The sequence below is a fragment of the Microtus ochrogaster genome, chromosome 8 (genome assembly GCF_000317375.1).
Source record: "Microtus ochrogaster isolate Prairie Vole_2 chromosome 8, MicOch1.0, whole genome shotgun sequence".
NCBI lineage: Eukaryota > Metazoa > Chordata > Mammalia > Rodentia > Cricetidae > Microtus > Microtus ochrogaster.
The window spans coordinates 20,621,432-20,635,183 of NC_022015.1; the positions used below are offsets into that span (position 1 = coordinate 20,621,432).

At 50.1% G+C, this 13,752-nt stretch overlaps 1 protein-coding gene across 2 annotated transcripts; it reads left to right on the top strand.

Annotated features, from left to right (window-relative positions):
* The first annotated feature begins 1,801 nt into the window (after window positions 1–1,801).
* On the top strand, window positions 1,802–9,832 carry Stx4 (syntaxin 4). 2 transcript variants are annotated; one of them, XM_005351315.3, is made up of 11 exons: window positions 1,802–2,237; window positions 2,433–2,534; window positions 2,614–2,713; window positions 2,855–2,929; window positions 3,984–4,054; window positions 7,433–7,541; window positions 7,621–7,697; window positions 7,906–8,043; window positions 9,237–9,347; window positions 9,418–9,516; window positions 9,600–9,832. In XM_005351315.3, exons 1-10 carry the CDS (start codon window positions 2,208–2,210, stop codon window positions 9,499–9,501), a joined length of 897 nt encoding a protein of 298 aa, XP_005351372.1. In that variant the 5' UTR covers window positions 1,802–2,207; the 3' UTR covers window positions 9,502–9,516; window positions 9,600–9,832. The 2 variants fall into 2 exon arrangements, with proteins under 2 accessions (XP_005351372.1, XP_005351373.1); XM_005351316.3 differs by lacking the exon at window positions 9,418–9,516 and having other exon boundaries at window positions 1,815–2,237; window positions 9,600–9,805.
* Window positions 9,833–13,752: the final 3,920 nt, after the last annotated feature.

Genomic DNA, 13,752 nt, shown 5'->3' on the forward strand with positions numbered 1-13,752 from the left:
AAGTGGCAAAGCCTTAGCAGTCTACAAGACCCTACCATATCTTTCCTCACCTTAACCGTTCTCGATGCCATCCGGTTCTTACCTTAGCAGGGAAGAAACTGTAAGACCTAGATGTCAAAGGGGGAAATTGAATCTGACAGAACAGGGCTAGAAGACAGGTATCCAAGAGTCACCTCGGCCCCACCCCTTTGTAATACTAACCAGAGAATCCGAGGGAGGGGACGAGTAGGAGGCAAGTAGCAGTTAGGTAGAGAGGTGGCAGCCAATATGCAAGGATACCCTTGCAGAATTCATTTTTATCTTTTTTTGGGGGGGGAGGGCACCAGGGGCATGGGAAGACTGAAGACTTACATTTGGGGGCTGTCAACATCATGAGACCCTGAAGTCAGACCCGCAGCAGTCAGTTTTCTCCACATCATCTTCAGGGGACCACACCAGGTGGAGCTGGGCCTCCTGAGAAACCCAAAGCCGCATTCCCTCTGCGGGGTGGTTGGGGCCATAGTGTCCTTGCTCTCTCATTCCCAGCTCCAGGCAAGCCACATTAAGTATCAAAGCTCGGGACCCATGCATGGGATCAGAGCGCACTTGCCAGTTTCCAGTCTTGATGAGCACCCCATCGTATGCAGTCACTTGTAGTACAGAGATGGAAGATCAAGGCCCAGAGACATAATATGACTCTCCAAAAGTCCATAGCAACTCAGGCTCAGAAATCTAGGCTTCTTGACCAGAACGTACTAGAGGGGGACACACTGTTGCTTCCTTTGTTGAACCTCCTCTCAAGAAATATAATTCTTATTTTTGGCTGTGCTGACACCTGCTGAGAGACTTTGGGGGGCTTCTAGACAACGGAAGCCCCACAAGTGCATCTGGTTTTAGTCTGTTGGTCCCTGATGTGTCACTGGTTCCTAAAACAGTATTTGTTCCATAGTGTGTACCCAATAAATATGTCACGTGAACGTATGTCCAGAGAGACAAAACTGGGAAAATGGCACAGTGAGCGAAGCCTAAAGATCAGAAAGCCACGGGCTTTAATTTCAGATACATGAAGGGCTCGTACTAGGATCAAGTCTTCTGTGAGGGTCTATTATAAGCCAAGCGCCGAATCTGGTGCTGGGGAGTCCGTGAAAGAAGAGCAAGTCATGCTCGATCTTCAGTTGTAAGGCAGGCAGGGCTGCGGAGGTAACAATCCATTTCTCTCGGTCCTAGCTGCTCTGACGGTGGTGAGCTCAGCGGGACTGCAGTGATCATGCAGGGCGTAGGCCGCCCACCTGTCAGAGGCTGTGCCAGGAGGACGCAGGGTGTGTGTGGGGGAGCTCCACCTTGGCAGAGGTCACTTCCCACCCCCAGATTCTCTGCCTACAAAACCCTGCAATCTTCTGACGCGGTAGACTCGGATCTCATTATTTTCTGACTCTCAAGGTCCCATGATACTGACAGCCCCCAAATGTAAGTCAGCGGTTTGCCCACGCCCTAGGACCCAAGATGAAAACAAAAAGTGAATTCTACAAGGGTATCCTCGGTAGGTGGCGGAGAGTGGGAAGTGTACCCCTCCCCACCTCCAAGAAGCTTTAGGGGTACAGCTCAGGCACAGGGGTGTCGGGGACGTCGCGAGACTGAAGTCCGAGACGTCGCTGACAGCGCCGGAACACGTGACTGGCTGTCGGGAGCGCAGCCCGCGGAGCTGGGCCTGGTCTGTCACGTGATGAGGGGGCGCCATGGGGTGATGTGAGATACGAGGCTCTCAGACTGCGTGCAAATGACGCATTCTCAACCCTTTGGGCAACTAGATTTCAGTTCTAATATGAGATGTTCCGGTGAAGGGGGGGGCGGGCTCTCGATCCAGGCAGCCTGGCTTCCGTTCGGCTGCGACTGTTTCCGACCTCCGCCTTTCCCTCTAGCGAGGAAGAGACAGGACTTCGTGCGCATGCTCGGAATCATCCGCCGAGGGGCGGGGCCGCAACTGCGGGAGCAGGATGGGGGGAAGAGAAGGGAATTCCAACTTGTAGAACTTTGGGGGTCCTATGGTCGGGTTCCTCCCGGCGGCTGTGGATGGTGAAAGGGGCGGGGCCTTTGGAGGCTCGTGGGGGTGTTGGGGTTCGCAGGGTGAGGAAGGGGGTGTCAAGTGTGAGAGAGAGGTTCAGGAGTCCCAAACTTAGAACCTTGAGGCCCTCGGGGCTCAGGTCCGGGGACGGGGCGCTCCGGCCGTCATGCGCGACAGGACCCATGAGCTGAGGCAGGTGAGAAACTGGGGCCGGGAGGGCGGTGCTGGAATGAGAAGCTGGGGCCGGGCGGGCGCGCCTGGATTGAGGACTCCTGGTTTGGGGTCCGGGAGGGGTGGCTGATGGCCAGGAAGGAAAATCCCGGAAGCCCATGGTTCCTGCGGGACGAGAACCGCAGCAGGCAAGCAGTGCCAATGACTCCGGCCCTGGCAGGGGGACAACAGCTCGGATGATGAAGATGATGTTCGAGTCGCGTTGGTGGTGCACCCAGGTACCGCCCGGCTGGGCAGCCCGGACGACGAGTTCTTCCAGAAGGTAAGGGCCCGGGGGACCGAGGAGTAGGGAGGATTACAGTACCACTTATGTCTTCAGTTCCCTTGATGATCCTCCCTAGGTCCAGACAATTCGGCAAACTATGGCCAAATTGGAGAGTAAAGTCCGGGAGTTGGAGAAACAGCAGGTCACCATTCTGGCCACGCCCCTTCCCGAGGAGAGTAAGCGAAATCCGGGCTCACGCACGTCAGCCTGGTGGATTATGGGGGATGTAGTTCTATATTAGATGCTAGCTAGGGTGGGTTTGGTTGTGGTTTGTGGTAGAGGCTGTGGTTTGGAAGTGTTGACCTTCTCTCGTTTAGGCATGAAGCAGGGCCTCCAGAACCTGCGCGAGGAGATCAAACAGCTGGGGAGAGAGGTCCGGGCACAGCTAAAAGGTGAATGAATTTCAAGGGCCTCGGCCAGGTCATTCCCTGTGATTCAGCCCTGTTGCTGGGGCGTTGTTGCCAACACAGTCAAGTGATATATCCAGGTCACAGAGCAGGCCTGGCTCTAGGATATCTGCCCTGTGGCATCCAAGCCATGATAGTTTTCATTGCACGTGCTGGTCTCTCAGATTCCTTTATTATTATTTTAAATTTAAATTCAAAGCTCCTTAGTGTTTTAGTTCTTGGTCCAGTGTGTATTCTTTGAGCAGACAGGTGAGGGATTTCTTAGGAGACCTCTTCACACTTGTGGGAACCCACTGGTGTAATACAAAGAGAAACTTCTCTTAGAAGTTCAGAATTAGCCTCCTCCTCCCCCACCTCTCTCTTCTATGTAATCCAGGCAGGCCTCGAATTCACAGAGATCCATCTGTCTCTGCCTCTTGAGTGCTGGGACTAAATTAAAGGCCTGCCCCAACCATGCCAGCTGACTGACTGATCTCACTCCCTTCTTTCTTCCTCCTCCTCCTAGGTCCTTCTTTTTTCTTCCCTCCTCCTCTCTCTTCCTCTGCCATCATTATGTATCACTACTAATATTCGTCCCTGCTCATAAGTCACTTTGTAATAAAAATTCTGTGAAGACAAGAACCTCTTGTAGCTGAAAGTTGGATGTGGCCCTATGTTCTGCTCCCCAAACAATTTTTAAAATTTTATTTAAATTTTTTTTAATATTTATTTATTATGTATACAATATTCTGTCTGTGTGTATGCCTGCAGGCCAGAAGAGGGCACCAGACCCCATACAGATGGTTGTGAGCCACCATGTGGTTGCTGGGAATTGAACTCAGGACCTTTGGAAGAGCAGGCAATGCTCTTAACCTCTGAGCTATCTCTCCAGCCCTTATTTAAATTTTTGTATTATATATTTTAAACCTTTTATTGTTTTTTTGGAGACACAATATGTAGATCATGCTAGCCCAGACAGAAATCAGTTGGCCTCCCAAACAAGTTTTAGAAGTCTCAGGGCAAAACCTGCTTTCTAGCAACCCTTGTGTTTCTCCCACAGCCATAGAGCCCCCGAAGGAAGAAGCTGATGAGAATTATAACTCAGTCAACACAAGAATGAAAAAAACCCAGGTGGGTTTCTCTTTCCTGGAGCTAGGGCATTCCAGCAGGTATTTCTTTGGTTTCAGAGTGGTAACCGCGTCACACTTAGATCTCTGTCTGTCCTGATGATCTTCTATATGCAGAAGCTTATGCTTAACAGAGAGAAGGAACTTGGTATATAGGTAGAGGATCCTGGTCTCCAATGCTCAGTCCATTATAGCACCCTGCCTCCTCCCTTCGAAGAGAATGCGCTGTGTCAGACATGATGTAGGCCTGGCTATGGGAGACACACTTTCCCAAAACCGAAATGGGGAATTTGGACTGAATAAGGAACAAAGATATTTCTCGTGTAGGACTTGGTCCCTAATTGCTCTCTTCAGGGAAGAGACAAACAAAAACTGGCAAGCAGGGCTGGAGAGATGGCTTAGTGGTTAAGAGTACTGACTGCTCTTCCAGAGGACCTGGTTCAATTCCCAGCACCCACATGGCAGCTAACAACCATCTGTAACTCCAGATCTAGGGGATCTGACACCTCACACAAATATACATGTAGGCAAAACACCCATGCTCATAAAAAAATTATTATTAAAAAAAGTAATAATAATTAAAAGAGCCAGGTATGGCTGGGCGATGGTGGCGCACGCCTTTAATCCCAGCACTTGGGAGGCAGAGGCAGGTGGATCTCTGTGAGTTCGAGACCAGCCTGGTCTACAGAGCTAGTTCCAGGACAGACTCCAAAGCCACAGAGAAACCCTGTCTTGAAAAAGCAAAAAAAAAAAAAAAAAAAAAAAAAAGAGGCAGGTATGGTGGCAGAGGCAGGCAGATCTCTGTAAGTTTGAGGCTAGCGTGGTCTACAAAGCCAGTTCCAGGATAGCCAGTACTGTTGCACAGAGAAACCCTATCTTGGAAAACCAAAAAATAAATAAAAAGAAGAAAAAATGACAAGCAAGGACATCCTTGACTCCATAGATAGAATTCGGAAGATGAAGAGGGGCTGGCAAAGTGGATCAGTGAGTAAAGGTGTCTGCTTCTAAGCCGTACAACCTCATTCAGTCACTGATCCACATGGCAGAAGGGGAACTGACTCCTGCAAGTTGTCCTCTGACTTCTACATACGTGCCATGGCACACATGCCCTCCTACGTGCACACACACTAAAGGACTATATTAACGAATAATGTAGGGACTGTACCACTTTTGCAGGGGAACTCAGTTCAGCTGTTGCTGGTCCCTGACAGCACCCAAGTCAGGTAGCTCCCAACCATCTGTCAGCTCTAGGGCAAGGCCTCTGACCTCTTCAGGCGCCGGCACTACCCACAGATGAATGCACATAATTAAAAATATGAAAATATATTTCAAAAAACACTTTTAAGAGGAAGGAGTTGTGGGGCAGCAGTGAAGTGGAAGTCATATCAGTGTCTTAGTGAGGAGATTTGACGCGACCTGACAGGGCCCCTCTGGGTGCAGAGTGAAGAGCGGTTGGGATTTGTGGAGGTCAAGACTGGAGTAGGGGGGAGGTTTGCACGTCTTGAAAGGACGCAAAAGTGGGAGTTCAGAAGTGCTTATGAAGGAATCAGGGGAGAAGCAGGACCCATAAGAGGGCACCTGTGGTGGTTATTGGTGTGAGAGGGTCCTGTTGCCCACGGTAGTAGCATGGTGCCCTTGAGTTGGTGAGGGTACCTGCCTTCGAAACAGCGGCAGTGGCATTCAGTCAGCCTTCAACGATGCACGCCGAGTGACTGTGTGCCCGACTTTTAAACTAAAAATTCCACCCTTGAGACATTTACATTCTAGTGGGGCAAACCAGTCACTAAATCAGTGTTTTATTTTTTACTATTTGAGTCAAGGTATCACTAAATAGATTTCACTGGACTGGAACTCACTATGTTGATAAGGCTGCGCTCAGACCTGAAGGTCTCCTCGATTCTGCCTTCCCAGTGCTGGACTTAAAGGTGTAGCCACCCCACCTGGCTTAAATTATTTTATAATCTAATAAGTACTAGAGGTTAAAACAGCAGAAAAGGAGGGAAAGTGCTGGCAGGGGAAGGAGTGTCATTTAAATGAGGGGAAGAGTAGATCTGAGTGGTGGACTTTGTACTTAGCCTGGGAGGCCCTGGTTTCACTAGCCGATATACAGAAAGTATCTGTTTCTTCTGTGTATGTGTGCGGATACATATGCCCGGCACGGTGCCCATGTTGAGATCAGCTTTCCCCTTGCTGTGGTGGGGTCTGTCTGTGTCTGCTGCTGCGCTAGGAGTCTCTTGCCTCTGTCTCCCGTCTCACTTTAGACATGCTGGGAGCACAGCAGCATGCATGCCACCACATCTGGCTCTTTACCTAGGTTCTGGGATCCTTGACGATGGATTGTCATGCTTGCACAACCAGCATTTTTACAGTCTCAGCCATCTCCCTAGGCCCTCCCACCTCCAAATAAATTTAAAAAATAACTAAGGGCTGGAGGTGTCAATGGGTTCTTAGAGTGCTTGCCCAGCAGGCACAGGGCCCTAGGTTAGATTCCCACCATCGCATAACGCAGCTCCCTGTTGGCGCACACCTGTGATGAGAGGAGGCCAGCCTGGGCTACATGGGACCCTGTCTCAAACCAAATAAAAATAAGATCAAAATTAAGAACTCAGAAAGAGCTAGGCAGTGGTGGTGCACGTCTTTAATCCCAGCACTCCAGAGGCAGAGGCAGGCAGATCTTTGTGAGTTTGAGGCCAGCCTAGTCTGCAAGAGCTAGTTCTAGGACAGGGTCCAAAGTTACAGAGAAAACCTGTCTCGAAAAAAAAAAACTCAAAAAGAAGTGAATCCAGACAAGTAATCATAGCACTTCGAAGGTAGAGACAGGATCAAGGAGTCACCCTCAGTGAGCTTAAGACCATCCTGAGCTATGTACGGCTAGGTCTCAAAACCAACTAACCAACAAAAAATAAGTAAGGCCCGAGAGATGTCCCAGCAGTTAAAAGTGCCAGCTGTCCTTCCAGAGGACCTTGATTTTCAGCACCCACGTGGTGGCTCACAGTCTTCTGTAACTCCAGTCTCCGGGGTTTGACATGCAGGCAAAATACCCATACACATAAAATAATAATAATACAAATTTAAAAAATAAAATAAAGGATTGAAGACTTAAAGGTGCTTTGGGGATGAGCATTCTAGGCAGAAGGAACAGTGTGCAGAGGCTGATGTGAGCATGTTTTGTTGAGGAAGAAGCTACTGGAGAGGAAGGAGAGAGAGGGAAGTAGTGAGGAGGGGTGGGGAGGAAGCAAAGTCATGGGCATAATGGGGACCCTGACAAGACCTTTGGCTTTTGTTCGAGGAGTGAGGGAGCCTGCCAAGGTCCCGAGGTGGTTGTGGCGTCAGCACGTCCAGGTAGTTCCTGCTGATGCCCAGCCAGACTTTCTGTTCTTAGCACGGGGTCCTGTCGCAGCAGTTTGTCGAGCTCATCAACAAGTGCAACTCAATGCAGTCGGAGTACCGCGAGAAGAACGTGGAGCGCATCCGCAGGCAGCTGAGGATCAGTGAGTTCTGGGCCCCCGCCCAGCAGGCTTGGGAGCGCTGAACTGGCTTTCGGCTCTGACCTGACCTTTCCTGTTACAGCCAATGCTGGGATGGTGTCTGATGAGGAGCTGGAGCAGATGCTGGACAGCGGGCAGAGTGAAGTGTTCGTGTCCAATGTGAGTGACCACAGCCAGTGTCCCTTTGGGGCCTTCCGTCTTTGAGACCTGGTTTCTTTGTGTGGAGGGCAGACCAAGGCCCAGATAGGAATGGCCTGGAATGCTGGGGTCATAGCTTAGAGGGCAGTTCCAGAAGCTCAGCAGAAGCTTTGGACCAGCTGCTGTAACATCCCTGTAACATCTTCACCAATTCCTGTCTGCCCTCCAGATACTGAAGGACACACAGGTGACACGCCAGGCCCTGAATGAGATCTCGGCACGACACAGTGAGATCCAGCAGCTGGAGCGCAGCATCCGGGAGCTCCATGAGATCTTCACTTTTCTAGCGACCGAGGTGGAGATGCAGGTGGGTACCCAGGGAAGCCCTGTGCTGCCTGAAGCCCTCGCTGTGACCTGGAGTTAAGTTCCACCCTAAGACACTTACCTGGGCTTTTATGTTCTTCCAAGATGGGACATGCTCCCACGTGCCCCCCCATCCCTAGCCGAACTCTCCCCACCTCCACAGTCACCTCAGTGTCACTCCTTGATCCATAGGGTCCCACCTGTGCCTCCAGTCTGCATGTCACCTGGGCATGGCCTTGATCATGGCTTCTCTTACTATGACAACCGCCGCCCCCCCCCCCCGTTAATGCTGTTAGAGCTGTGGAGAGCTGTTCCTACAGGGCCAGCCTCTCAGTCTCTAGAAGGTTGGAGTGGTACCCACAGGCCTGGCTGTAGGGGTCCAGGTGAGCTTCCAGCCTTGTCCCGACCTGATCTGAACTCCACGGTGCTGCAGCCAGTCTCTTCTGCAGCTGGCAGTCGTGGGACAGGGCTGTGATCCAATGGGAATACCAGGAGGAGGCAGGGAGAGGGATGGAGACAGGCCTAGAGTGGGTGAATTCAGACAGAAGTTTACTGTCTGTGAGAAAGGTGCTACTATACAAGGCACCGACTGCAGGCCTCCGCTACAGATGGAGGGTATATGGGACACAGGGGCAGAGAGAAGGGACAACATGACAGTGCTGGGGCCTTGAAGCAGTGCTTACTCTGAACGTTTCTCAGCTGTTGTCCTGCCAGATCTTTGTTAGTTAGTTTTTTCTGCCAAGAATGTCTTGACTAGCCAGGCATTGGTGACAGAGGCAGGCATTTCTCTGTGAGTTCAAGGCCAGCCTGGTTTACAGATCAAGTTCCAGGACAGCCAGGGATACACGGAGAAATCCTGTCTTGAAAAACAAAACGAAGGGCTGGAGAGATGGCTCAGTGGTGAAGAGCATTGCCTGCTCTTCCAAAGGTCCTGAGTTCAAGTCCGGGCAACCACATGGTGGTCACAACCATCTGTAAAGAGGTCTGGTGCCCTTTTCAGGCCTGCAGACATGCACACAGACAGAATATTGTATAATAATAAATAAGTAAATATTTTTTTAAAAAAAGAAAAGAAAAACAAAAACAACAATGAACAATGGCTATCTTGATCATTTTAGGCTGGGCTGGGCAGGGTAACTATTCCCTGCGTCCATGCCTAGTTATCTGTCCTCTCTGAACCGCCCCTTTCCTGAGCAGGGGGAGATGATCAACCGGATTGAGAAGAACATCCTGAGCTCAGCAGACTATGTGGAGCGTGGGCAAGAGCATGTCAAGATGGCCCTAGAGAACCAGAAGAAGGCGAGGAAGGTAAGCCTCGTCTCTGGCCCCAGCCATGGGCTCTCCAGAGCGACTTTCCATGACCCTCCCTCTCTCACAGAAAAAAGTCATGATTGCCATCTGTGTTTCTGTCACTGTGCTCATCTTGGCGGTCATCATTGGCATCACCATAACCATTGGATAATACCACATGTTCTTGGTGAGATATGGTGGACACGGCCCATCCCTGGCACTGGCCTTCCTGTCTCCTGTCAGACCCATTTCTCTCTCCTTCCCTTGCAGGCACTGGGAGAAGCAGAGACCCAGCCGTCTGTGGAGGCAGGGCAGGCCTCCAGCTGAACCCACTCTCACGCTTGCCCTGTGCAGAGGGCATATGGCTCTTGTGGGGCTGGCAGCTGCTCATTCCTGGAGTCCTCCCCTTCACGCCACAAGGCCTGGGAGAGAGTTTGCAATGTCCTGTCTGTCTGGGACACATGGTTTTGTAAAAAAATTAAAAAAAGAAAGAAAAAAAAAAACCTTGGCACACTCGTGCCTGTGTATTCCTGAAAAGGCTGGCCCAGACCGCCACGCATCCATTCTCCCTTCTCCCTGGCCATTACTGCTGCCAGCCCCAATCTAGACAGGCTCAGACCAGACTTCTGTAGAAGTGCAACCACAGCAGGCTGGCTCTCAGGGGGGTTGTGGAGGGCCAAGGAGAGCTCACACTCACTGGGATCCATGTCCCTGAAACTATCAGCTGCCTAGCCCAGTGCTGGGCCATGGGCAGGCGAGGTGTGTGTGTGAGAGGTACCAGTGGCATGCCTGAGGCCAAGAGGAAGAGACATCTGAGAAACACGTGACCAGACAGGAAGAGTAGTTCTCAGTGGGGCATTCATGTGGAATGTTAAACGTGTTACAGACAGGTCGTAAGAAGTTGCCAGGGAGAGAAGCCAGCAGGACAGGTCCTGTGACCTGAGATGGGCACTGCCTTTTATATATAAGAAGGGTGTTTAGGGGGGCCGGAGAGATGGCTCAGCGGTTAAGAGCACTGGCTGCTCTTTCAGAGGTCCTGAGTTCAATTCCCAGCAACCACATGGCGGCTCACAACCATCTATACTGAGATGGTCCCTTGCTGGTCCCTGATTCCAAATTCTCAAGAGCTTCTCCTCCAGGTGCCTAGTTTCCAGAGAAGGATGTAGCTTTTCATGAGGACACATGCATGGTTAAGGAGGAAGCTGCTCCTGACCCAGGCTTGGTTAGATTCTGTGGTCCTTGGCTTTGATCTCTAGGGCTTTCCAGTCACCCTGTCCCATCCTGCTTTCACAAGACCCCACTGCTCAGCCAGCACTGCCTGTAATTGTGCTGAGTCCTGACAGAGCCAGAGGAGACAGCCTCATACACTTCCTGACCATCTGGGAAGGGACAGAATGGGAGACTGGCCAAGTGGCCTCTGCCTATCGTCATTTGGCTGGTAGCCAGCCAACAGCTGGAGTATTGGTCCTAGATTGCATGCTTCTTGCTGTCTGTATATGGGACTTGCTTTGATCTCAACTGGAAAACAGTGGGTTAGAGGGCCTAGGTTTCCATAGCGAGCATCAGGATTGCTTGGTGTCCAGGGAGCAGCCTCTCCCCTCAGCATAAAGTGGCTCATTTTAGGAAGTTTATACGTGCTGGGCATCACACGGACTCCATGAAAGTAGTAGAATCACTGAGTGTAAGAGACGGGCGCACGCCTTTAATCCCAGTACTTGGGAGGCAGAAGCAGACGGATCTCTGTGAGTTCGAGGCCAGCCTGGTCTATAGGCTCACTCCTGACCTATTTGCTGTCTTTGTCCAATTTCTTATGATCAGATCCTCAGAGCTCACATGAAGCATACATGGTGTGCACATTTGCCATCCCAGTGGGAGATGGGAGTTGGACACAGGAGTCCCCAAGAGCCTGAGAGCCAGCTAGCCTGGTAAACAAGAGACAAGGTGGAAGGTGGTTGTCCTCTGAACTCTGCCTGCACCCACACAGATATGAACATGCGCACACATATACATACACCATAACACAAACTATTAACTCGTCTTTGCAACAAAGCCATATCAAGTATACAGTCCATGCCTTTTGTTTGCTTTGATTTTTTTTGTGTTTGTTTTTTCAAGACAGGGTTTCTCTGTGTAGCCTTGGCTGTCCTGGGACTCTCTCTGTAGACCAAGTTGGCCTCCAACTCAGAGTTTCTGGTCTCTGCCTCCTGAGTGCTGGAATTAAAGGTATGTACCGCCACTGCCTGGGCATCACACGCCTTTTGTAAAAAAGCCTTCATAGTGATTCCCAAAAAATCTGTTTAGTTAGTCAAGGTGAATCGGGGAAAAGAAAGATGAACATCTAAGTCGGCTCTCCCAAGATGTCAGTAGACATAGGCTACCTACAGCCACATCTAGAGAGGAAGCATTTTGATAAGGGGTTATAAGTGTCGCTCTTGTCCCAGGGAACTGATGAGAATCTAATAGGTTTACCATTGACCAGGACATGGGGCGCACACCTTTAATCCCAGCACTTGGGGGGCAGAGGCAGATGGATCTCTTGAGTTCAAGGCCAGCCTGGTCTACAGGAGGAAGTTCCAGAACAACTGGAACTACGCAGAGAAACTGTGTCCCGAAAAGACAAAATGAAACATTTTCTGGGTATGCTTCATGCAAATCTCAGCACTCAGGAATCTGAGGCAGAGGATGGCTATGAGTTCACAAGACTTCCGGACCAACCCTTAGAAGTCTAAGTTAGGGGCTCAGTGGTTAAGAGCATTGGCTGCTCTTCCAGAGGTCCTAAGTTCAATTTCTAGCAACCACATGGTGGCTCACAACTGTCTATAATGAGATCTGGTGCCCTCTTCTGGCATGCAGACATACATGCAGGCAGAACACTGAATACATCAAAAATAAATAAATCTTTTAAAAAAAAAAGTAAGTCAAAGTTGGCATGAAGTTGTCCAATGAAGTCAAAAGATCCAGGGTGGGGTTTTTGTTTGTTTGGTTTTTAAGTGCTGTCCCTTCCTTAGGATACTGCCCTCGTCTAGTGACTCAAGATGGCCCTCTGCCACTTCCATGGCCACACCCTTGGATCAGTTTGCCCTTCTCCTAAATTGCAGTTCAAGGTTTTTTTTTTTTTTTTGGTTTTTCGAGACAGGGTTTCTCTGTGGCTTTGGAGCCTGGAGCCTGTCCTGGAACTAGCTCTGTAGACCAGGCTGGTCTCGAACTCACAGAGATCCACCTGCCTCTGCCTCCCGAGTGCTGGGATTAAAGGCGTGCGCCACCACCACCCAGCTCAGTTCACGTTTTATAGGTGATTTTTGCTCTAATGTTTTTAGAATATAAATCACATCACCAGAACCAGGTACAAATGTCACTGAGAAAGAAGTCTTGGCAATCCTTATACCTCAGCCTCTCAATAGGCCTTGGATTGGGGTTGTAATTGTTTTGAGACTGGATCTATACCAGGTGGGCCTTGATCTCCCAGTGCTCCTATATTAGCCTCCCAAGTGCTGAGATTTCCAGAAAGTATTACCATGCCCAGCTTAGGTGCTTGTTTTTTGTTTTTTTTGTTTTTTGTTCTATTGCTCTGAACTGAGGGGAGAATTAATATTTGCAAACCAATGGGCATTGCATTACAGTCAGCACAAATATTAGTCTCTCTAGGTTATACTCATCTCTGTGCGTGTGTGCAGGATCCCCTGAAATGAGTCACTGTGAGTCACCATGTGGGTGCTCGGGTCCAAACCTGGGTCTCCTGCAAGTGTTCTTAACCGCGAGCCATCTTTCTAGCCTTACTTGCCACGTAGCCCATTAACCGCGAGCCATCTTTCTAGCCTTACTTGCCACGTAGCCCATTAACCGCGAGCCATCTTTCTAGCCTTACTTGCCACGTAGCCCATTAACCGCGAGCCATCTTTCTAGCCTTACTTGCTAAGTAGCCCAGGCTGACCTCACACTTATGTCGGTTCTCGTGGCTTAGCCTCCTTGGTGCTGGGATTGCACACCTACACTTTCTATTACTCATTATCAAATTCTCACACTTAGAGGTTTCCAGCCCACATTTATTATTTCACAATTCTGGAGGTGAGAAGTCCAAAACTTGTCACTCAGCAAAGGCAGAGTGCGCAGAACTGCTTCCTGCTGGTGGCTCAGGGCAGAATCTGTTCCTCTTTCAGGTCTAATTGTTGCTTGCACCCCTTGGCTGGGGACCCATCTTCCACTCAAAAGCACATCTGTCTGTCATCACCACTTTCTTGCAGTAACTTCTGCGTCCTGTGTCCTCTTATAAATGCCATTGTGGGGCCGGGCTGTGGTGGCATGCGCCTTTAATCCCAGCACTCAGGAGGCAGAGGCAGCGAATCTCTGAAGCTAGCCTGGTCTACAGAACAAATTCCAGGACAGCCAGGGCTACACAGGGAAATGTTTTTTTTTTTTTTTTTTT